The 23,661-nt window shown below is 39.3% G+C and overlaps 5 protein-coding genes across 6 annotated transcripts; 2 read left to right on the forward strand and 3 right to left on the reverse strand.

Moving 5' to 3' along the window:
• The first annotated feature begins 740 nt into the window (after positions 1-740).
• LOC140781848 (uncharacterized) lies at positions 741-6,094 on the forward strand. Its single transcript, XM_073128115.1, has 8 exons — positions 741-935; positions 1,160-1,233; positions 1,945-2,025; positions 2,459-2,551; positions 2,853-2,972; positions 3,661-3,732; positions 5,081-5,158; positions 5,483-6,094. Exons 1-8 carry the CDS (start codon positions 833-835, stop codon positions 5,672-5,674), a joined length of 813 nt encoding a protein of 270 aa, XP_072984216.1. The 5' UTR covers positions 741-832; the 3' UTR covers positions 5,675-6,094.
• A 1,460-nt stretch (positions 6,095-7,554) lies between these two features.
• LOC140800195 (uncharacterized) lies at positions 7,555-8,949 on the forward strand. Its single transcript, XM_073154865.1, has one exon. It carries the CDS (start codon positions 7,555-7,557, stop codon positions 8,947-8,949), a length of 1,395 nt encoding a protein of 464 aa, XP_073010966.1.
• A 92-nt stretch (positions 8,950-9,041) lies between these two features.
• LOC140798275 (CRIB domain-containing protein RIC6) lies at positions 9,042-10,590 on the reverse strand. Its single transcript, XM_073152085.1, has 4 exons — positions 10,348-10,590; positions 10,165-10,253; positions 9,918-10,021; positions 9,042-9,767 (listed from the first exon to the last, which is right to left on the reverse strand). Exons 2-4 carry the CDS (start codon positions 10,220-10,222, stop codon positions 9,231-9,233), a joined length of 699 nt encoding a protein of 232 aa, XP_073008186.1. The 5' UTR covers positions 10,223-10,253; positions 10,348-10,590; the 3' UTR covers positions 9,042-9,230.
• A 1,303-nt stretch (positions 10,591-11,893) lies between these two features.
• LOC140780706 (rab GTPase-activating protein 22-like) lies at positions 11,894-20,750 on the reverse strand. 2 transcript variants are annotated; one of them, XM_073126420.1, is made up of 11 exons: positions 20,428-20,750; positions 19,748-19,843; positions 17,869-17,972; positions 17,497-17,738; positions 15,831-15,953; positions 15,655-15,743; positions 15,134-15,239; positions 13,354-13,451; positions 12,765-13,019; positions 12,249-12,332; positions 11,894-12,161 (listed from the first exon to the last, which is right to left on the reverse strand). In XM_073126420.1, exons 1-11 carry the CDS (start codon positions 20,533-20,535, stop codon positions 12,147-12,149), a joined length of 1,320 nt encoding a protein of 439 aa, XP_072982521.1. In that variant the 5' UTR covers positions 20,536-20,750; the 3' UTR covers positions 11,894-12,146. The 2 variants fall into 2 exon arrangements, with proteins under 2 accessions (XP_072982521.1, XP_072982522.1); XM_073126421.1 differs by lacking the exons at positions 19,748-19,843; positions 20,428-20,750 and having other exon boundaries at positions 17,497-17,733.
• Positions 20,751-21,555: 805 nt separating this feature from the next.
• On the reverse strand, positions 21,556-23,175 carry LOC140800314 (ENTH domain-containing protein C794.11c-like). Its single transcript, XM_073155039.1, has 4 exons — positions 23,078-23,175; positions 22,773-22,895; positions 22,222-22,383; positions 21,556-22,126 (listed from the first exon to the last, which is right to left on the reverse strand). The coding sequence occupies exons 1-4, from the start codon at positions 23,173-23,175 to the stop codon at positions 21,556-21,558; spliced, it is 954 nt and encodes a 317-aa protein (XP_073011140.1).
• Between the last annotated feature and the right edge of the window lie 486 nt (positions 23,176-23,661).

The raw sequence follows: 23,661 nt of genomic DNA on the forward strand, positions 1-23,661 counted from the left end.
GAAGTGACTAGACTTCGCCATCGTGCCCCCACTCCCTTCCCCTCTCCTCCTCCCGTTCCTCCTCGTGGGGTGGAGTTCGATACTCTCACTCCCCTTTCCCCCCATGTTTGAAAACAATCCACACACACACTCTCGATTAAGTCGTACACTTTTGGAAGCCATTCACATCTTGGGGTGAGGGTATCAAACAATATTTTTCTCTTTGTTTGATGGTTTATTACTTTTTCTTTTCTTTTCTTTTTTTTCCCCTCTTTTACCTCCTTACTATTTTTGGGGCCATGCTTTGACCAAGTCGTACGTCCGTGAGCACCCCCACATGATTTATCCCCCAGTGATTGCGATGATGGAGATCTCGCGACACAAAAGGACGCTCCCACGAGCGTATCAAGTACATCGATCAGAGCCGTCGATCAGAGGAATGACTACGTGGGCCCCGAGATGGGCCGGCCCAGGACTCCTGGGTTTTATATTGTTCATTGTTCCTTTACCGTTGGAATGAAGACAAACTAGTCCAGCAATTGTAAATTTGAATTATTTATTGGACAAAATGTTCCCAAAATTTACTGGTGGGCTCTCGTAATAGTCGAAGCCTGCGTTGGGTACTTGGGTCTCCTGTAGACTTGGTACAAATAAAAGCGGATAAGATTAACGGGTAAAAGGATACGGACCCGACCCGTTTATCCCCCCGCACGTGACCTCGTCATCGTGATCTTTTAATTGACGACACGAAGCGCAAGCGCGCGCCCAATCCTCGAGTTGGCTTGATCGCTGCCGCGGAATTCTTTGGTACTTCCTCTCTCCCTCTCCGCCCTTCTTCCTAAAGTCGACGACGATGGCGGAAACTTCTCGAGGTAGCGGAAGGAAGAGAGCTCGCGTCGAAGTGATCGATGCAGATGCCTGCGCCGGCGCCGGTGCCGGAGAAACCCTAGGACTAGGTACCCTCCTCTCCTATAATTTCTTTTTCTCTAGTTGCTAATTCGATCGATACGATGTGTTATTGATGTCTCTGTATGCAAGTGATTGTAGTTGTTAGGGTTTGTGTTCATGTGTTTTATGCGCATAGATGTATTTATTGCTCAATTGGATAGATATCTTTATCCCAATCCTTCATTTTTGCAAATTACTTTTATGTAATTTTCTCGCTATTATCAATATGCAGAGCACGATCTTACCTTCAGTGATACCTTGATAGCTCTTCAAATGATGCGGGAACAGTTTCCAATTGTAGAGAAGGTAACTCTGCAATTAATGCTCAAGATATTAGATCTGAATCATACTTGTTTTCCGAATTTTTTATTTCTAGTTGCGGAAATTGAATCACAAACAATGACTGACATGATAGAAGCCCTATATGACCTTCCCTTTGACTTAGGTGGTATCTGATGTTCATTCTACAAAAAGTGAAGCACTTAGCTCCACTTCAATTATGTTGCTTTTATTTCAAGCTTGGTTTTCTTGTTGATCTCCCTTCTCGTATAGCCAAATTTATGTACATAAAAACTTTCTATCTATATATAAACCCTCATTACAATTTTTTCTTCATTTTTTTGTGTAGATTTACTAATACGTAGTTTTGTTTTTGACACCTCAGCCTTGGGCTACTTAGAAATATCGACTTTAATTATTTATATATTTCCATTCTGGCATTATCAAGTAAATTATTTTTCTGTCAAAGAAATCTGAATTTGTGAATGCTTACTGATTTTGTCCATGAAAATAAGTAAATAACTATTGATGGCATAATGCCAACGCTTGGTTCATTTTTATTTCTTCGGGAGTTCTCTTGCAAATTCTACTTCTAGTTCTAATTTGCATTAAACCAAATTTACATGCTATCTCAATTCTCAACTTACTTTTGTGTAAAGTTAAGCTGCTCTTGCGAGCAGAAATTTTTTCTGACCATAGAATTTGATACGACATGATGAGTTACACTGTATGTTACAGGTTGTAGTGCAGCCTTTTATCTTACGTTCACAGTTATACAGTAGCGTGAAGGACAGGACACAAGTTGATAGAGATTTGGAGGTCTGGTTTTGATACTTCTACTTAAGAGTGTTGACTGCCCTTCTTTCACTTTATAAATACATCAGTTCATTTTATTAAGTTCTGTTCTGTTTCCTCATTTGTGTCTCCTGCTTAAAGTAAATCTATTCTGCACACTTTATGGTCTGCAAATGCCTCTGGCATTTGCTAGCAATCAAAGAAATTTCTTGCTATTCGATGTTGGCATTTTTGAACTCCTCTTATCCTTCTCACCTTGAGGAAAAGCAGGATAATTAGTTAAACATGTAATGTTGCTACGAGCAATGACCTATCACGAGATACAGAGATCAATCCCAGTTAATTGGTAGTGTTCTGTAGTTAAAATTTTCTGGCTCCTTGTCAATTTTATTTTCTCTAGATATTTTGCTTTTTCATTTGGTTTTGTCTCAGCTCATACTAATCCTTTTCCTTGCAGTCCTTGAAGAAAGACAAAATTTTGCGCGTGTTTAAACTTAACACTGGGCAGGATGATCATGCCATAATGTTCATGGATGATTATTTAAGACAGGTAACTTAGGTATCCATCACCTGTGTTAAACTCAAGTCAAATTAATTAATGATATGTAGGCAACATTTTTGCAAGTTAAACTTTGTCTGATGTTGCACTTGACTAGCTCAACTCAAGAAATTGCAAATCAGATTATTTATTGGTAACTGTGCAAAAGAAGCATGTACTCTTTTATAAGACAACTCTGTTCTTGGTCACGAATAATTTTTCGTTCTTGCTTTGCAACTTTAGTAGTTGTGTGCTACCTTCTTTCTTAAGTGATGTATTTAGTGGTTAGATGACTCTTTTTTAATATTTACAGATGGAAATTGCTGTGAAAAGGTTAGAGATCCCAAACAAACTTGATCTTGAAATTTTCGAGTGGTTCAAGGCATACGTTGTTGATTCCAAGCTGGATGTTAGTATACATCATCAGGAGCTGGTGAGTTATTCTTTATGTGGGTGTATCTCATTTTTATTTCTTATGTGTGCATTTCTTTCAATTTTGAAGTTCATAATTGTAATGATATCTGGAGTTGGTACTTCAATCAATTATGTTCTTCTAGACAGGTCATTCTGCTTTTTTCAAGATAGTCATGTGAGTAGAAATATCTAGGAGTTGGTCCTTCAATCAATTATGTATTTCTTTCAATTTTGAAGTTCATAATTGTAATGATATCTGGAGTTGGTACTTCAATCAATTATGTTCTTCTAGATAGTCATTGTTCCAATTACACTTTTGAATCATTATCTCACAGAACAGAAAAAGCAATGTTAAGGGAGACTTTGGATCATCATAGCTGCAGGTCACTGAACCAGTCACAGTTATCTGCTTGATATGTTCATGTAGCCTTTTTTAATATAAGCATGCTCCAACTATTTTTTTGTTCTTAGCAGTTAGGATATCTGATATATCTTTTTCATTATTGAGATGATAATATATGTACTAGTTTTCACTTTTAAGCGGGGTCATCACATTTGTAGATTTTGCATTTTCATTTGAAATCTAACTGTAGTTCCTAAATGTTGAGAGACAAGAATATTGATAATTTTATACCTCTTTTTCTGGTGAACTTGTAATTCACTTGGTATTTTTCCTTCACAGTTTGGTACCCTTTGCTGCATTGCAGTTCTCGCTCTTATCATATGGAGGTGATGTGACAGACAAGCATGTCACACTTTTAATCAATGCGGGTCTTCTTGTAAGTATAACCTTGAGGTTTTATTTTCTGATTGATTAAGAAAAAGATGGAACTATTGATATCTCCAGTTATATTTACTTAGGAAATATGTATGGTTATATTGACATGCATAATACCTGCATCACATCTTGAACTAGATATTCCAATGTTCTCTGGAGAAGGCAATTAAGGTTTCAATATGTCATCTAACTGCTTGAAAAAAATTTAGATATTGAGAAATAATAGAAATCTAAGAGAAGTCATTATATTGCAGAAAGTTAAATTTTATGGGTGGAGGGATAAATCTAACTGTTGCACTATTTATAACTGGAACTTCTCTCTAAAGTTGTAAATTGTATAGTGCCATGACTACTGTGCAGAATATGCACCACATGTCTAGTGTAAGGAAGAACGCAAATTTTGAGATGACAGAGAAATACAAAATTAGCAAAGTTTTAATGACAAGTTTTGTTAGACAAGGATTTGAACGGTCTTACTTATAAATAAAAAGGTACACTTTGGACAAACAACCCTGCCCAAAGTCATTCTGGTGCTAGAATTAAAAGCTTAGCTGGAAAGCTTTGCACTTGTACTTTTATTTATGATAAAATTAAAGGTTAAGATTAAAGGAGAAAATAGAGAAAATCTATGTATTCAAGTTCATATTCTGATTCTATCATGTTCTTACTAGCCAACTTTGACGTGACAACAATCAGATAAATGTAATCAAGAAGTCAAGGCCAGCAGAAGTAACTACAAGCCCATACTTCTTCTGATGCTAATGGAAACATGATTCTAAAGGAGCAAATATTACTTTATATTTCCATGTACTCTTATGGCTTAACCAAAGTAGTGAAGGTGTTGGTTAATTTTATTTTAATTGGCCACCCTGTTACAATTGAGAGTGTCACATGCTGGTTGGATATTTTTCTGGCATCCACTTTATCAGGTTTCCTTTTGGATTCTCCATGTCTTTAGTTTGTGCATGGCATTCACATGCCACTTGTAGTTCATTATGACTCATCTTTATTATAAAAAACTGGATGTGTTTTATGTGCATACAATATTCTTTCCCGTGATTTCCATTGGCATCTAATAACTCCTTTGCTAGAAGAAATTTCTGTCATTATGAATATCTGGATTATTTCTTGGATGAACTACAATATTACTTATACTCATTGCTAGAATTTAAATAGATCAATATGTTATTTCTGGATGTTGACCATCTCTTCTTACTTTTCCAAATAGTCCACCACTGTAATGCAGTAACGTTTGATGTTTAAACTCATCTAGTGGACTTGCTCTATACTGGACAGCTAATAATGTTTTACTTATTTAATTATTCTTACATAATAACCTTTTAATGTAGACTCGTCAACTGATTGATCCAAATATGTACTGGTTTGCAATTCCAAATATTGGGTCCATATGGAAGAGTCTTTCACAGGTATGTGGCATTGAACTGCAAAATTTCATTTAATATAGGTGAAATTCCAGCCTAATATTTGACATAGCGAAATGCTTAGTGATGAACTATAGACTTAGCAATTGCTTAGAGATGAATGAAAAGTCTCTCATTTCTCCAATTCAATCAAAATATCCTTGCATTTCTTAGCAATTGGCTTTGAATATGTTTTAAACTTTAGAGGGGAATGAATCTTTCTCCTTGTCTTATGTATTTCATGGATGATTGACAAATCGGTCTGATGCTTACAACCATTTTTTGGCGAACCAAGTATATATTTTGATATATCATTTGTGTAATGGCCAGGGAAGGAAGGAGATACTCTCATTTTTAAAACGTACGAAGTACAAAGAGATGATGCTTGCTGCTTTTGAGAAGAAACGATTAAGATTTTCACCACTTGACATGCGATTCCACCTTCGCGATCTAATAGGGTCTGGTCATCTAAAAACTGTGCAAACTCCCACTGGGTTACTCGTCCGATTGTCAAGAGACTGAAAGTTTCAGGGGTGCTATATTTGAGCTTGTTTTCTTACCTTCTAATCCATTCATTTTCTCTCTTAAACAGTCAGTTATGATGAAATGTTAACCTTCGTAATTAATGTTCTTCCAATCTGTAATACGCTCAAAAGATACTCCCACTTAATGTTCATCCAATCTGTAATACACTCAAAAAGATTTTCTCCCACCTTGTAATAATAATGGCAATACAAATTATCTATTTGCCAATTTGGTTCTTGCAGTATATTGCAAGCTTGTAAGCTAGGTGCTATATTTGTTTCTCTTTCTGCTTCTATTTGTCTGTATATATACACACACATTATAAGTGTATATGCATGTATGTATCCTGAGTGTTTAACTTGTAAACTAGGTGCTGGATGATTGATCTTTAATGTTTATCATACCTGTTCTGGCAAATTTCCTATCATCGCTGCTGTCAAGGTGTTTACCTTTGCAGTTTGTACCCTTATTACCAATCTTATCTCTTTTCTCATTCATAATTGTTTCATAATTTTCTGATTTCCCCCCAAAGTGGAAGAAAATTAAACAACAAAAATAGCCCCCAGACGACTTATAAATGCCGCACTGATCGCTACATTTCACCTCTCCAAAACATCACATCGCTCTTATCCACCCACCTAATTTCCATTATTGTCCAGATGAGTGCTTCTGAAGCCATTCCCACCCCGGAAAAAATGCAATCATTAAATTCCATCCAACGATAGAAGACGAAAAAAAAAAGAAGCCGCCCAAAGGACGTCAATTTCACCAGGTCGATCCCAGCCGTCCCACTCCCATCCCATCACACGGCCAGGTATCGCTCTACCCTCCTACAACGTGCGAACGTCGACGCATCACGAATAAAACGATATCATGAACGACAGCGACCTCGCCTTCGTACGGCGGTCGTGTGGTCCCCCCCCCTCCCTCCCCCCGACCGATCCGTAATGGCAGATTTTGCTCTCTGGCTGTCGGCGGCTACGAGCTACCCTTCGTACGACCCGAGGGCCTCTCCCTCTCCGCCACGTGTCTTCTCCGATCACGCTTCCCGACATCCGCTTAACCGTCGTCCCCTTGAGCCCCGGTCGCATCTTAAAAGTCACCAACTAATCAAATCCGGAACTTCACAAACATTGCGTGAGTCGATTAAGTATTTGTCTCTTCCTCTGCGTACTCTGTTCGCTTGCCGTGGTCCCCATGGCTGCCAAAGAGAAAAAGCTTCTAATATCCAACAATGCCCTCGAGGGAGGTGCTATGGGAAAAGCTCGTCGTCTATTGCAATTAAATTAGGCAGGTGCAGGCGCAGGCGCAGGCGCACTCTTTCCAAAGACAAAAGAAAATAGATTGATTAAAGCGTAGAGAACATTCGGATTTGTTTCTTTTTGAAGCTCTGTTAGACTTAATGTTCGAAAGGTACAACAATCGTGAACTCCAATGGGTACTATATATTCCTTTTCTTCTAATGCTGCAATCTGAGAACCAAAAACCATTAAATGCTCTCAAATACGTAGTAGGTTTAAAGACATCGCGGTTTGCAAGCAAGAGAATGGGAAAGTTGCAGCGTGCCAATAGAAAGTTGTAGACTCCCTGTGGCATCACTCTGGGGTTTTTTTTTTCCGCTCTTCTCTACCGGACCATAAGGACTAGGATTAAAATGGTCATTTAATATAGCATTCCACTACTCTCCTGTCCTGCCGTCCTACTCTACGCCGCTGCCACCTGATACCTCTGCAGCCTTTCGCCGCAGACTCTCTCCTCCCTTTAGGACCCACTCGTCATTTGGAACATTATTGATGGCATTTGTGTAAATAAGACCTTCCACTTTTTGCCTTTTTAAAACCCAACCTCGCAACGCCGTCTTAGAAGCTTCATTTACCATGGGGCTCCATCTCTCCTCTCTCCTCGTCCTCCTGCTCTTCATCCCTTCCTCCGCCTTCGAAGAAGCGGCGGAGATGCCACCCGTCCGCCTTCCTCCGGCGGAGGAGGAAGCTGCCTACCTCGCCCTCGAGTCCATCAACTCTGACGTCGCATGGCGCTCGCTCTACCCCGATGACCTCTGCCTCTCCGGGCCCCATGGCCTCGTCTGCGACTTATTCGATGCCGGAGATACCCACATCGTCGAGCTCAACTTCGGCTACGTCTCCGACTTCTCCCCCAACCCCCCTTGCGGCCCCAATGCCACCGTCGCCCCTCTCCTCCTCTCCTACGCCTCCTCCTTCCCTTTCCTCCGCAAGCTCTTCTTCTACAACTGCTTCACCGACTCCAAGGCTCCCCTCCCTACTACTCCCTGGAGCCTTCCCGACTCCCTCGAAGAGCTTGTCTTCATCAAGAACCCCTCCCTCGTCGGCCGGATTGGCATCTCCATCGGCGATCTCCCCCATATCCGGCGATTCGTCGTCACGGGCACCGGGGTTTCCGGTTCTATCCCCATCGAGATCGGGAAGTTACGGAACCTGGAGCAACTACTCCTGTCGAGAAACCGCCTTCGTGGAGACATCCCCACCTCGATCGGTGGCTGTTCTACTACGCTTAAAATCTTGGATCTGAGCGGTAATCGCCTCGGCGGGCGGATCCCGGTCGAGGTCGGCCGGTTGGTTCAGCTAGTAAAGCTCGACCTCAGCTCGAACCGGCTCGTCGGACCGGTTCCCTCCGAGCTGGCTATGTTGAAGCGGCTCGAGTTTTTAGATCTCAGCTACAACCACCTCACGGGTGGTGTCCCGACCGCGATGGGCGAGATGACGAGCTTAAAGGAGGTGTATCTTAGCGGTAACCGTCACCTCGGCGGGCGAATCCCGGAAGTTTGGAAGAAGCTTGGGGCGCTCTTGGGGTTAGGCTTGTCCGGCATCGGGCTCGTCGGTAATATCCCGCAATCGATGGGGTTATTCCTGGAAAGGCTGAGCTACTTGGCGCTGAACGACAACTCTCTCGAGGGAGAGCTGCCGGACCAGTTTAAGCGACTGGAGATGTCCGCAAGGGAGATTAACCTGGAGAACAACGCGCTCCAGGGTCGGATCCCGTTCTCCGCCGGCTTCGTGGGTCGGATGGGAGGTAAGCTTAAGCTGGGGGGTAACCCTCACCTATGCCTGGGAGAGGATCTTGTGGGCCCCGCGAGTAGTAGTACGAAGGGCAATCTCGGCTATCTTGCCCCGTGCAACAAAACAGAAATTCCCCATCCTGTTCTTTTCTCCTCCGAAGCTTCCCCTCTCAACGACTCACCTATTTCTTCCTCATGTTTCTTCTTAATTCCAGTTCTTTTTTTCCTTAATTTTTAGCGGTTTAGGTGAGCGTTACTTATGTTCATAGTAGAGGAAAAAGAAACCCGGGAAATATGAAACTTGTAGAGGTATTTAGTATTGCAAGTTGGTAAATGAAAATTTTCTTTTTCTCATTTCTTATTCTTTGGTAACAGCAGATCATCACATAATATATATCAAAGAGCGGCGAAGTACATAGCAACTCTCTATTTGTACAGATCATGGGATCACGACGGGATTGGTGGGAAATATATACTTGAAAAAAAATTTGAGAAAAGAATTAAGTCTAGCTTTTCAAATCAGAATCCCTCTTCTTCTCTTGCGGGAGTTAATGGCGGCGGGTAACTCGGGCTCCGCTCCTCGTAACCGGGATCCGATACGGAGGCGAGAGCCCTAGATCGCGACGACCGAGACGATCCACCACCGGCGATGACGGAGGCGGAAGAGAATCCCTTCGGCTTCCGGCGGCGCGACTGCCTCGGCAACGCCGGTCCGTCCTGCAAGAGGGAGTCGGGGGATCCAACGCTTCCGGCGACGCTACGGCTCGTCCGGATGCGCCGGGATCCGTCCGGCGAGTCGAGAGATTCGGTACCAGCGGAGACGTGGCGCCGCGATTGCCGGATCCCGCGGGAGGAGTGCTCCCGCTCCCTAATGGGCGACTCGGCGTTCGGCGAGCCGCTCGAGGAGTTGCGCCGCGACGTTCGGGAAGGCTTCCTCTCCTGCAGATCACGTGCCACGGGGTCACTTCCGCCGCCCTCTCCGTTAAGCCGTACGGCCACGTCCCCGCCGTCTCCGCTGAGGCTGGCGCTGAGCGTGGCCGATCGGAATTCGTTCATCTGCTTCAACACAACCATCAGAAGATTACAGCCGTCAGATGGAGATCATATGGTGAAGATCGTGCAAAAGATGAGAAAAGAGAGAGAGAGAGAGAGAGAGAGAGAGAGAGAGAGAGAGAGAGAGAGAGGATAAGACTTGGTCTATATTACCCAGGCGGGTTGTGCATTATTTACGGAAGGACCATCCCATCCGATATGGGCGACGTGCTTGACGTCGGTGGGATATCCGATCTGCATCTCCTGCTCCTTGTTGTCTGCCAGGCAAGTTTCCCGATCGCTTCTCACGTCAGTTTAGTTTAAATTGCATCAATCATCATAATTTAGGAAAACGGTAATACTCCATTAGATTTCGATTTAAGATTGCATTTGCATACATAAAGGAATACGAATTAATTACCAAAGATTTGTGAAATGTATCTAAGGCCCTTGAGGAGGCCCTTCATCTTGGTCCCCATCAATACCTCCCCTTCCTTCCCTCAGGATTCGCTACAAAATTATAAGAGAAATAAAAGCCATAATTATAATTATCAAAATGGTCCAACTATGGTGCAGAAATTATCATTAAAAGAAAACCCAATACCTTTGGCAATATATTAATCTAACTCCAATGCTGAGAAAAGCTCAAAGCACCTTCCTTTGTTCCATTCTTTCCATCAACTCCATTGAAGATGGTGTCGTCATCGGGTGGTCTCTCTTCCGCTTCAATCGAGAGAAACCTAAACTAATCTTCCTCCACGACCTCCTGAATCTTGGAAGAAATGTCCGATGGATTAATTAGAAGCAGGGAAAGAAGGGAAAACAACAATTGCGATTCTCCGCCCGTTTAAAGCCGAATCCGGCTTCGACGGGGATAGCCCACAGCAATCGCAAACTCGTGAGAGATGGAAGGATGTGAAATTTTCCTTCTAATTAATTTAACTCAACATTGTTCTTTTCTTTTTTTTATGTACTATTTATTTATTTTATTTTATTTTATTTTTAACGGGTCTAAGCGTGAAGGGCGGGAAGGAGCGGACGGGATAATTGAAGGGCGACAGTTGAGGAGGCCCCAAAGGGTCAACCGAATTGTCTAAATTGGCCCTCTAGCTTGAGCCATTGGGAGTCCCGGAATGGCTCTATCAGGGGTAGGAGGGTAATAGTGAGAGAGTATTGAGTTTCCAATGGGCCATTTTTAGATATATATATATATATATATATATATGTAAAGTTACTTCGATAGGTCAGGATGGGCTACATGGTTGGATTTTAAAATTGCCGCCCTTAATCTGGATCGTATGTACTCCAGAGTGTCTTAGGTTGTATATAGTTAGAAAATTGTATTCTTGCATATCATCATGCAAACATTTTCTTAGAAAATATGGGATAATTTAGCGCACGACTCAAAGATAAAAGGACCGCAAACGTTTGACAGCTTTTAATCATCCATTATCGAATGATGTTAATTATTTAGAAATTACTGTTAATTTATTGAGAAAAAAAAATTAAAGCTGGATAGCGAGTGTAATCAACCATAGATATGGAGATAATCTAAGATAGGAAGGAAGTGACGATTTTTAATTGAGAAGAATAAGTTGTTATGAAATAATTCCATAGGATTTGGTTGGTGAGAGAACAGCTTATACATCAGCAGCATGAGTATTTCGCTTCGAAGTGCTTGCTTTTATAGAAGTGTTTAGCTTAAGATGGTCAGCTTTACAGCAACTCATCAGACCACATCAACTTGAAGGTCCAAAGGGAGCTATTTTAGCAAACAATAGATTAAAACCAGAGAGCACGTTGGGTTCACAAGTCGGCCAGATAATTTTGACATCAACGTCCGACGAATCGTTAAATATACCCAATCGAGTTGGTTGCCATCTCTAGGGTATTGTGGGCTATACTTCATGCAACAATAGTTTCTTCTATGTTAAGCCATCAATAGATTTCAATGAACGTCGCATCATCACATTTGTATAAAACATAGCTTGCAAATATGTGGTACTTGCACGAATTTCCACAATATTGTGCTGCTTTTTTAGGATATATATGTATAGCTTTAGCAACGAACTGTGTCAACTCTCTTTGTAACGAAGAAAAAAGAAGAGAACGAGGAAGATAAGTGATCACAATCAGTTTACATGAGATGGTTACACTCAAAATGATTTCCTTCATTGTATTATAACAAGGTAGGCATGCAACCACATTACATTTTTCTTTCCCTTTTGTGATACAACCACATTACATCACGGATGGGTGTCTGAAGAATAAAAAGAATGAATGAATTGTGAGGTAATTCAAGGAGGAAAGTAAGAAACATGAGAGGAGAGCCTCCAAATGGCACGTCACTTTGGCAATCCTCAAGCTTCTTCTGGCTATGTATCTAAATACAAAGAAGAAAGACTAGGATACTTTTGTCTGCAAGAGAGAATATTATTCACTTTAGTAGATTCATCACAAGTTCCTGATCATAAGGAATTAAACGGAGATTCATAAAAGACTTACTTTGTTCAAGTACTTTTCATGAATCTTCAGCGCCTCGTCACATGCCTTCTTTGCATCCAGATTTCCAGTAATGTCATTCAAGATCTGTTACAGATTTGATGACGAGCTAAATAAAATGCATACAGTATACGTTTGTGAGGGATGACTTAATAAGTTGCAAGCAGACAACTACATTGTTCCTTGAGAGCAACCATAAGATTGGAGCAAGCACATTCATTTTAGCCTAGAATAACAAGTTCTGACATGCTAGATTTGAAGTGCTTGGATATGTAGCAAGTTATCAACTCATGCATTAAGTTATCAATTAATGAGTTAAACAATAATTAAATCAAAGACCTCTTGCTTTAATGGTTACAACTAGCATATTGTACTCTGATATGCAAATCTTTACACAACATCTAAAACACATTAAAAAACAACACAGAACAGGCAAGCAAAACACGCATGTGCATCCACTCACATACACATGAGAGAGAGAGAGAGAGAGAGAGAGAGAGAGAGAGAGAGAGAGAGAACCTTTACGACATCATCTAGACCTTTAGCCTCCTTTAATAGTCGTTTGTTCTTGGCCTCAAGAACACTGGCTACAAGGAAGATGGATAGAGGAGCCTGATGATCCTTCTGACCAGCTTTGACATTCTTTCTCTCAAACTTGCCGCACTCCTCCAGCATATTTTTTTTGTCTCCTATTGCTCCCTTCCTTCTGTTAGCATATGCATCAGAGTCGTACATCGAGAAAAGGTTGGGATTATATTCCATGGACCACATAAGCTGAAATTTTAGGAGATAAACAACCTTCTGAGTAGTGACAACTGTGAACTAGAGGCAGGAATAATAAGAACAGCAGCAGCAACATCAACAATGACAATTACATTACAAACAACAATGAAGGAGGCAACAACTGAGAGCTAGAGGTAGTTTACATGAATCTTTTTCCGGTATTTGATTACAGTTTGTCTGACTGAGGAAAGGGAAAAAAAATAAAAGAAAAGAGATAGATGTTGAGTATATGCAACTACAGACTACTAACTTTCAAGGTTTGGAAATTAGCTATGAATGGTAATTGTTTTTAAAATATAAAAGTGTCTACACAAAGAAATCTTACCTCCCAAAGGTACAATGAGTCCACAAATGAGAATTCTCTGCGAAAAAGGACCATCAACATGCGAAAGGCAAACAAATACTCCCCTCCATCTAGATTTTCTGCGTTAATGATTTTCTATCAGAAATATCAAGATTTCCACACGCTACTTTTTTCTGTCTGCTCATAGATGATGTGATGGAGCACAGATACAGAAGTAGATAGAGCAGGAAATCAGGTACTCTTGGACAATAGATGATATATCAGTTGATTTCTTTCTTAGACATGAGAGTAATGCTAGAAGAAACGGATGAGCAAAGATAAATTTCAGTAGCATGAGTTAGGCTGTTGTTCAAATAGCGATGCAAACAATGGAGTTGCTAAGAAGCAGGATAAAATATATGGACATGGTTCCATTTGACAACCATACTGAAGATTATTCATCAACAATATTAACCAGCCAGTTATAAATATTTTGACACTTCTTGATTCTTATAAAGCATGAGGCAACCCATAACCTGATGCACTCATGCAGAAAATACCAGGCGCTATAAGTTTCTGACCAACATTAGATATTTCTGCATCAGACCTGCTTGAAGCCAGAAATAATAATTGTTGAAATTTGACAGTGAATGTAACTTACAACCTTGCATCCAAAAAGCAAAGGGATTCTTCTATATTTTTCTGTAATTTTCTACGTCAAAAACCTACTCAGGAACTGATTGGATTGATAAGAAAAAGATGACGAATTCAACTTTCTTGGCAGAAGAACTCCTCAAGAACAAAAGATATGACCTTTTGGTGCTTCTAGCTTACTAGCTGGTGCTACACCACCCACATAATTGGTTAGATAATCTGCCTTAGCTTCTATGATTTTCAACTTCTCAGCAGAAAGCATGGAAGGAAAGGAGAGGCTAAGAAGGGAAATTCAGTACTCCAAAGAAGGAATGAAAAGGAGAAACACATATCAAAGTAATCTATGGCAAAGAGAAAATTTGATTTTAGAAATGTGAACTTCCATCATTTGATCAAAATATTTTATGCTTATTAAAAATTCTGTATGGAATATAAGCAAATATCTCAATGGAAGCATCATTGGAATATTTAACAATTAACATTGACTATCTTCCTTAGTTCTTTAAATATGTCTGGACAAAACATAAAAAGATACTTTACTGAAACAGTGAGTGAACAAGTCATTAAGATGAAATATCTTCAGTTTCTCAAGCACATAATTGCTCATTTATCACTACATATATTTTGAAACTGTACGGTTTTTTGAAATATATGTTCCAAAAGATAAAATTCAAATGATTCATTGCATTCTAATCATTAACGTTCATCCAGAAAAGATAAGTTGATGCATTTCAAAAAATCAGAACTTTACCAAAAATAGAGGGGTTAACGCCAGAAACTCATACACTCTACATACACTCTACATAAGAATGTAGTGTGAAGGTCCAGAAACTCATGCTACTTCTAGATTTATACACTACCAAATTGAAACTTAGTATTTGATACTCATGATAAGTTGATAAGTTAATGCCACTATGCACATAATGACTTATCAGGACAATTTAGTGAAAAATGAAACAAACATAAACGTAGCGGAAACATGGTCATGAGCAAATGCTGCATAATAAAGAAAGTTCACAACAGTATGTTCTTGGAATAGGAACCCAGGGATCTGAAAGAACTATCCTGATGCAGATTACCAAAGTGCAACAAATTAGAACTTTGAATAAATAACTAAAGCAACATTATCTAAATTTTTTAGCTTAATACAAGTAATAGGATATTATACCTATATGTTCATGCAGCTTTGGGTCAACAGCTTTTATGATAGATGACAATACACTCAACTGAGTCCGGACTCCAATAGAAGTTGTGGTGCTTTTGAAATTTCCTCGCTTTGCAATGACAGGAAAATAAAGTAGGTATCATTAATAGTATGATTCAAAATCTAACCATTTATGGCTGAACAACTGAAAGGAGAGATGAAATGAAAACAATGTGAATGGCTACCTGATACATTTCCAGCAAAACATTATACCTCTACAAGAAAAGGAAACAAAACTCCCTATTGCTCATTTGCTCTATCTAGACACATTTGAAATTGTACTCATGGAGAGACTTCTATTTCAAGATCATAAAATTCTACTTCACCTCCTAAGCTTTGCTGCTCTGTCAAGTAAATATGTCACAAGAAAAACAAGCATTATAACCTTAGCAGGAGAGATGATTTCACAAGGAGAAGAGAGTTAAAATTACATATACATCGTGCAATCATGAGTGAAACAGGAGTCAAAGGAAAATGATGCATACCAGTCTACGCATCAGACGCTCGAAACACCAAAAAGCATCTGCTTCATGTTCAATAAGGATTGATATTGGTGAACAAAGATCACTCATTCCTGCTTAAGAACTTTACATCAGAATGATAGATCCAAATAATAGACAAGTCATATTCTTCTGATCATTAATTTTGTCAGCTTAACCACCTTGACAGTAACCAATATCTCTGTCAATCCATGAATAAACTGCGAGTATATCCCACAACTTTGCCTGATTCTCTTGGTTCTCATAATATACAAGTGTCCGGTCCGTCCGAACTACATCCAATCCTGTTACCAATTACACATGAAGATCAATCATACATCTGTGAACAAGATGTTTATGAAGACATTTTGCTCTAAAAGCAGGTAAAACTCCGATCAGCAATCATAACCTCTATTTCCAAATATCTTCTATTTTGCTTCTTAATGTTAGTCATGCTCTGTTTTGTTGTTTCCACTTTTCAGTTTTCACTATATATTAGATGCTCAGGCGTGATAGAGGATTTCCATATTAGAGATTTCAGGCATAGCTTTTGACATATCTCTTCAGCTACCTTGGCACTTCCATGGTTGTGCTTTGGAGATGCTCGCTTCTCCAAGTTGCTTTCAATTTTAGCTCTGCCATAGGTGCTTGTTTAAGTTTGATTGAAACTGAAACTTACGTCTAGTTTAGAAGATAAGGTCAGTCAATATTCTATGGTTAGATTAGGGAATCAGATTAAATACCTAAGACAATTTGGTAGTGCTCCAGACCCATTATATCCATGGAATGAGCAAAGTAAAGTTAGAGCCAAGTAGTTGACTAAGGCTTCCTTCTAGCTGCTACCCTATCATTTGGAAATCATGCATGCTCATCTCTAGTCAGTTATTCTTTGAGAAATTCACCACCAGTAAGAGGGGTGAAAGAGCAGCTTGTTACCATGACAAATAAGATCCATAGAACTATTAAGCAAATCCGCTTAGTGTTCTCTCCAGGGCGGAGTGCTAAGAAAAAATATATGATTGATTGATTAGTTGACTTCACCAAAAAGTCACAACCAGTACTGAAGACACAAGTATAAAACTAAAAAAAACAAGCACATTCTGGCCTAATGTGTGCATAAGATATATGGCATACTTCCTTACCATCAGAGCACCAAGTAAATGAGACCTAATTGTCTAAGCACATGCAACAACTCATCTTCCATTATCTGTTAGGATTAGACTAACATTCTGGCCTGATATGTGCTTAAGATATTTATTCTTTTTCAGTACAGTCCAGCTAGGGTCAAAGTGAGTGAAATCTACAAAGCAATAGTTTCTAATGCAGCTCTGTTTCATGGTGTTTATAGGCTGTTATGTGAGGTTGTGAGTGAAAGTCGTGTAAAGATGGTTCAGTGGCTTATTCAAGAGTTGCATTGTTATACTTTCACATTTATTGAAGTAAAGATGAGATATGCATGAAAGGAAGATGAACAAAATTATCAATGAGATCTGCAAGTGTAATAGGAGATGAACTAAACTGAAGAAAATATTAATACAAAAGGAAGAATACAATTTTGACCTTTACCTAGGGTTTCGAATGATACTTACAGAGGTTCAATGTGATTTTGCTTTAAAACAAAGATGTTTAAAACTGAGAGCCAAGCCCAACATGCAACTTTTAAGTACATTTTCAGCCTATGAATATTAAATTAATAACATATCCAGAAAATTTACTATAAGGAAGCATGTATAGGAATTGATCTGCAGCATGATGAAAAGTAGATGAGGTACTACAAGAATAATCTGCAGTTGCTTGTAGGGACGAAATCAACAAGGATGGCACAATATTATTGCCATTGACATTTACCAATCTGATGCAGGGTAAGCTTCCACTGGGTGACTTCTTTGTGCAGAGGTGCATTATTGATCTGTTGCTCTTCTATTGGGGAATGTGCTGTATCAAATGGCTTATTCTCTTGCAAAGCAGCACTAGCAGGGTCCTCAATAGGCTGACCATCATCAGTAACTACAGGTATTGTAATAATCCTTCCACTACCAACTGCCTTCTCCATTTCTTGGCACTTGAATTTTAATTTCTCGTACTCTGACCTGCCAAGAAAGAAACATCATATAAAGTATATGAACACAATGCATGTTGATGTGATGTGTGGCCAAGAGACAGTCCAGTCTCTACTCATATGCTCAATATTATGATTACTGATGTGAAAGGAAATACTACCTTCGATGTTCTCTTAGTTTAGTTCGCTCCTGAAAAGTACTTTTAGGATCATAGCACCCAAGCAAAAATTCCCAGACCACTCCCTTGATTGTTGGATGAACACCCTGTCATAATAATTCAAAAAGAGAAGAGCAAGATCATGGAGGTTCCCTCGCTAAAGAATTTATCAATTAAAGATGATACACATGAGAAAAAGAAAAACTGAAGTGTTGTCGGATGAAAGTTGTCCATCAGTTCGCTTTATCATCAATGAATTCGGTGCATCAAGCCAAAAATACCACATCCTTGATGCAAAAAAAGAGTTTCATGCTTATGTTTCAGCTTTATATACATAGGATGTGCAGAAGTTAAAAAACTAGACTTCTTCACTAACCAATTCAGCAAACTGAAGGTGCCAAACTGTTGCAGGTGTGCAGCGAGATTTCTCTTCTACACAATTGGAGGTTTGGCATATACGATGCAATATAATTCCTTATTATATTAGATACTAAGAGATTGTTTCCTTAGTCCACAAAATCCTCATCCCACCCACATAGGAGCTAAAGAATGAGCTTCTATAGCAGAAGTATAATTTGGCATATTGCCACCTGAATTATTTCAGATACTATTCGAACTTTAGTACCACGAATTGTAAAAGCTGATCTTATGGTATTTCTTTGGTACCTTAATTACTTAATATCCTTATAAAGGTATTGGGTTATTCTGGGATAACTAGAAACCCTGCGAAGATAGATTACCACAATGCCTTATTATTTTCTGATACTTTGTTTAATGTTCAATGCTTAATTTTCAGTGCTAGTGAGCTGACTGAGTAAAACTGGCTTTAGTGGTTTATCTACCTCCTCATCCTTCTTCTTTCTTTACTTACACTTTTTTTCTCCCTTCTGTCTTTCTGTTATTGGCTACTAAATTTCAACAGCAGGTTTAGCAGTCAATCAGATCAGTTACAGTATCCTACCTTTGCAGGAACCACAAAATTTGAGATCCGATAATTTACATCTCTGAGCAAGACAGGCTCAAGAGTCCACATCTCTGCCTGCCTAAAACCAACTGTAAACCAAGGCTAAATTAGGGTGTGAAAGGGCCAAACTGGCCTGATCATACCCATATAGTTCCTGCCAAGGGCCAACTTGGCCCAAAATTACTAGATGAAAGGAAACAAACCAGGCCTGGCTGAAAATGCAATGCTAGAAATGCCAATCTGGCTTTAACCTGGCCCCGCCAAGCCATAGTATTATGTAGGCTGCAAGGCTCAGACCAGATTCTTAGAATTGAAACAGACCCAGGACCAGCCCATTGACATGGCTATTATGATTTGATGAGATGTCGACATTAGCCGGGTTCAACATTTACCATTTGACACAAGACCAAATTTAGACAATGTTTCTTCCTCACTTGACACAATGTATGCATGGAACAGATACAAAATAATCACATGCACTGATACACAGCCTTAAAATAAAAACAAAGGAAAAATGAGTTTGGCACTTGGACAAAAATAAGCAAGAAAGAATTCATTTATGCAATCATGCATATACTGATATGAGAAAATTATTTAAATGCATTATTCCTTCGATTTCTTTTGCTCAGAGCTTTATTCAGCGCCTAATGCTTTTTCTAAACATTTTTCTGTTTTTCCTTCTCCCATTTTCTTCAGCTCAGAACTTCATGCAATGCCTAATGTTTTTTTATGAAATATTCTATTTTTCCTTCTCCCTCTTTCCCAATTAGGAAAACAACAAAGCATCATTTCCAATTATTAGGGAGTCCTCATGTCACATGAATCATTTCTTTCCATAATTTAGCTTGTGTTATATCTGGCATATCGAAATTCCCCATAGACTAATTATATTGAAAGACGAAATGACAAATCCCTTACCCCACGTTGTATTCGTTGAAGCACTTTGGCTATATCCACATAACCTTCCTCAGAGAATGAAGAATGCCATCGCCTTGCGCTAAGAGTCTTGCCCGGCTACATTAGTAGAAAGAAGGTTATCCAACTAGATGAAGAAATCCCAAAGATTTCCAACTAATAGATAGAATATGATGTTGCTCATTGATAATCATAGGTCAAACAAAATGAACTGAAATTTAGCTTCAATACAGCTAGGAAATTCAAAGCCATTATATCACAGAGTTGAATAAGGGGCTTCAGTAATGATTGTATTCCATAAAAATAAAAATAAAAGTTACAAAACGAATATAATAGTCCCAAAGAGGAAATCGTCTAAAAAAGAAGAGAAGCTACTTCTTCTTTCAGTTCTTTTGCTAAATCCTGGTTCCCTCTTAAATGTAAGCTAAAATTATATTGAAAAGAAAGTATAAATACTGCTCAATTCCCCATATTAGCTAGCAATATGTCATGGTATCACATGAATCAATCTTTATGACTTATGTCTCACAATGTGGGTCGACATCCTATTGGACGTCTAATCACAAATTGAAACTACTACGCCGCCATCCATTGAAGCAATATTACCATCAAAACCCAGAGAATCAGATTAAATTAGAGCGGAAGAGATAAAACGTGAGATCTAACAAAGAAATCAAACCGACCCTGGGCTTGAACCGAATCTTTGGGACATCATCGCGGTACTCGGCCCTGATCTCGTAGAAAGAATCAGGTTCTCCCATATCCACCGCATTCGCGCCGCAACAATCCATCGCCGATCAAATCCGATGCACACACCAGAAAAAAAAAATTCCTAAAACCTTACAGAATCAAGCCTCGGATCTCTTCAAATCACCTCCACCACACATCGGTGACCAGACCCAAAGAGAGATGCTGGATTCTTAGTTGAGGAGAATCCCGGCGAGGTTGCGATATGGAGGATAAGGTGGATCGGGAGGAGAAGAGAAGATAATACGATTGCTGGATTAGAGTTTTTCGAATAGAGAAAAGGAAGATTTTGAGCGTCCGAAGGAGGCAGCCACGTGGCCGCAGGCAGGGACCCACCTTGATGAGAGAGGAGAGAGACTCGATAACGTTTATCCGTTGCTTTCGGTTAAAGGTGGATAAGTTACATTTAGACTACTTTTTTCCGGATAATTCCACTGACAATCTTAAATTATTGCCCATTTTTTTAACTTACGACAGCGACATATCCTTTTGTGAGAGGGAACGAACTTGGAGATGGCGAGGTAGTAGGAAAAGGTACGAACGACATCGAGTTCTCCGTAGAAGAAAGTACGTATGTCATCGAGCTCGGAAGTGAGAAGAAAATTGAAAAGCTCACTCCTGGATCAGTAGACAAAAAAAGGAAATGAAAAAGACAAACTTGCTCTCTAACTTATATTTACGCGAGTGATAGATGAGCTCTCCTAATATATTCTCGTAAATAGGAGCCCTAAACTCCTAAAAAAAAAAACTCTATTCTGCTTCTCTACTCTCATCTTCTTGTTCTCTACTCTTTGGTACAAAGACTAAGATCAAGTCATCAAGAAAAGGAGCGGCATTGCTTATCTTCTATTAACTCATTGATCCTGAAAAGAATGTACGCAGAAAGACAAAGAAATGCCTTAACCTTTGCTGTCATTCGCAATGGTAGTATAAGTCTGATGTTTACTGAACAACTTGCTGTACTTCCAAATAGACTTCCTTATTCATACTATACATCGTTACATGCACGGAAAATATTAGACTTGGAACTAAACCAATATATGTATATATAAAATCTATTCAAATCAAAAGCCCCATGAGGATTGCCTCTCAAACTTCTTCGTCGTCTTTCCCGTATTCGATAAACTTCGTAATGCCACTGCTCTGTTATCTCTTTTAATTCGATTGTTAGTTGTGGAAACTGGTGAATAAGTCCTAGCAGACCAGCCATTTGAATTCTCGTCTTCCTCTTCATCTGATGATTCAAGGAGATTGGCATTCTCCGCAATAGGAGTGTCCCAAAGATGTAGTCCTTCCACTTCTTCCTTAAGCATAGTGTCATTGGCGAACTTCTTTGCTGGTCCTTGTTTAAGATCATCAAAAAGTTCATTAGTAGATTTGTTACATTGCTCTTGATTTTTAAGTGGCTCATCTTGTGCACTCCATGTAGGACTATCTAAGGAGTAAGAGCCAAAGGATGAGGTTCTAGAGATTTGAGAGGAAGAAGAGGAGGAAGAGACTATAAGATTTCCAAATCCTTGAATCTCCTGTGAAACTTTTTGTGCCTTGGAACGGGCTTCTTTTAGCTGCTCTTTATCACCCAGCAGCTTCAATATCCTTTCAGCTTTCAACTGCATGCATGATCCCCAGTTGAACCTGAAGAAGGGAAAAAATAGTTTCATTTCCTGCCATTGAAACTTCAGACCCAAATCATGCTGATATAAGTGATTATTTCGCTCACAATATATTACCCTTTTTCATCGACATAATTGAAATTCCCTAGCTCTCGGATGTCATTCATGTCGCGACAGAACTCTTCAGAAAAACTTTCTGGTCCATGTGTTAGAAAAAATTCCAAAACTATTAAAGTTTTGTATAATTGTCTCCATTCCTTCCAATTCATAGAGCGCAGCCTGTAAGAAAAACCATTTCAAGTCAGCACGTTTGTTTCGATTACTTGCTGAATATATATATATATATATATATATATATATATATATATATATATATATATATATATATATTTCAATCTAAAAGACTACATCGTGATCGTCGACGACTTTCTTGGTGCTTCTGATGCATTAAGAAGGATCATTGTAACCAGGAAAACATGTTGGCCTTACTCTGTATGCAGAATAATATATCATCCCTGCATATTTCACGATTTTGTACTCTATGACTAAATCAATAATAAGTAGGATAGCCAATTAGCCATGCATGAGAAAAAGAGATCCCTTCTCCAAATCTACCATCAAAATAAAATAAAATAAAAATCTGAAGTTGTCTAAGATTTAAGAATCACCTTCGATGCAAAACATCGACAATCCTCCAGTAATCATCGATATCAAATGCTGCTTCAGATATTCTTGTCATTGTCTTAGCATCAGGACCCCAAGGGTCACTATTTGTAGCCTCTTCTATCAATCTGAATTTTTTTATTATTTTTTTTTCCATCCAAAAACAGTTTGAAGTTTCAAAATTCATCAGTTTATAAATTTCTAAAGAGATTCTCGAGGATAAAAGAAAGTATTAAGAGCAAATCACGTAATAATCTGGATTGAAATAAGCGTAGAGATCTCAGAAGAAGAAGTCTTTTGTTTAGCTTACAGCTCGGCCTGCGTTACATCGGTCAACGCCAGCCTTGCAGTCTTGTACTTGTCTCGAAGGAAATAGGATGTTTGCTTCTTGATCTCACTCAGAAACATTGCTCAGAATAAGTTTGGCGATCACGTAAACAAAACAAAAAGGAAAAGAATAGGAAGAAGAAACCAATATGAACGTGAAGCAAAGAAGAAAGATAGAAACGCTCTTCTTCTTGGTTTTTGATCAGGAAACGTAAAAAAGCATTTAGGAGGGAGCTAATTTTGGGCAGAGGAAGGATTCAAACCGACAGGTCCGGATCCATCAAAGTTGAAACAGTTGACGTTTTACTTTGGACCCGAGATTCTTGTGAATGCGTAGAGATAGGGGGGTATTTAACGAGCAAAGCGCGGCGGCGTTTATTGACCAGAAGCCGGTGCCGGTGTCGGTGTCTGTGCAGAAGCTCCTCCCGTTGCAGACTTTGGTTCTGGAGTATGTGTATGTCAGATTGGCAGAACACCACTTGCGACGCCGAATATAAGGCTATGGTATTTCGAGTCCAAATACTTGGAGTCGATGATTAGAATATTCCACAAGACGGATTATAATTG

This window comes from Typha latifolia, chromosome 1 (assembly GCF_019914945.1).
Source record: "Typha latifolia isolate L0001 chromosome 1, TyphaL0001v2, whole genome shotgun sequence".
Lineage (NCBI taxonomy): Eukaryota > Viridiplantae > Streptophyta > Magnoliopsida > Poales > Typhaceae > Typha > Typha latifolia.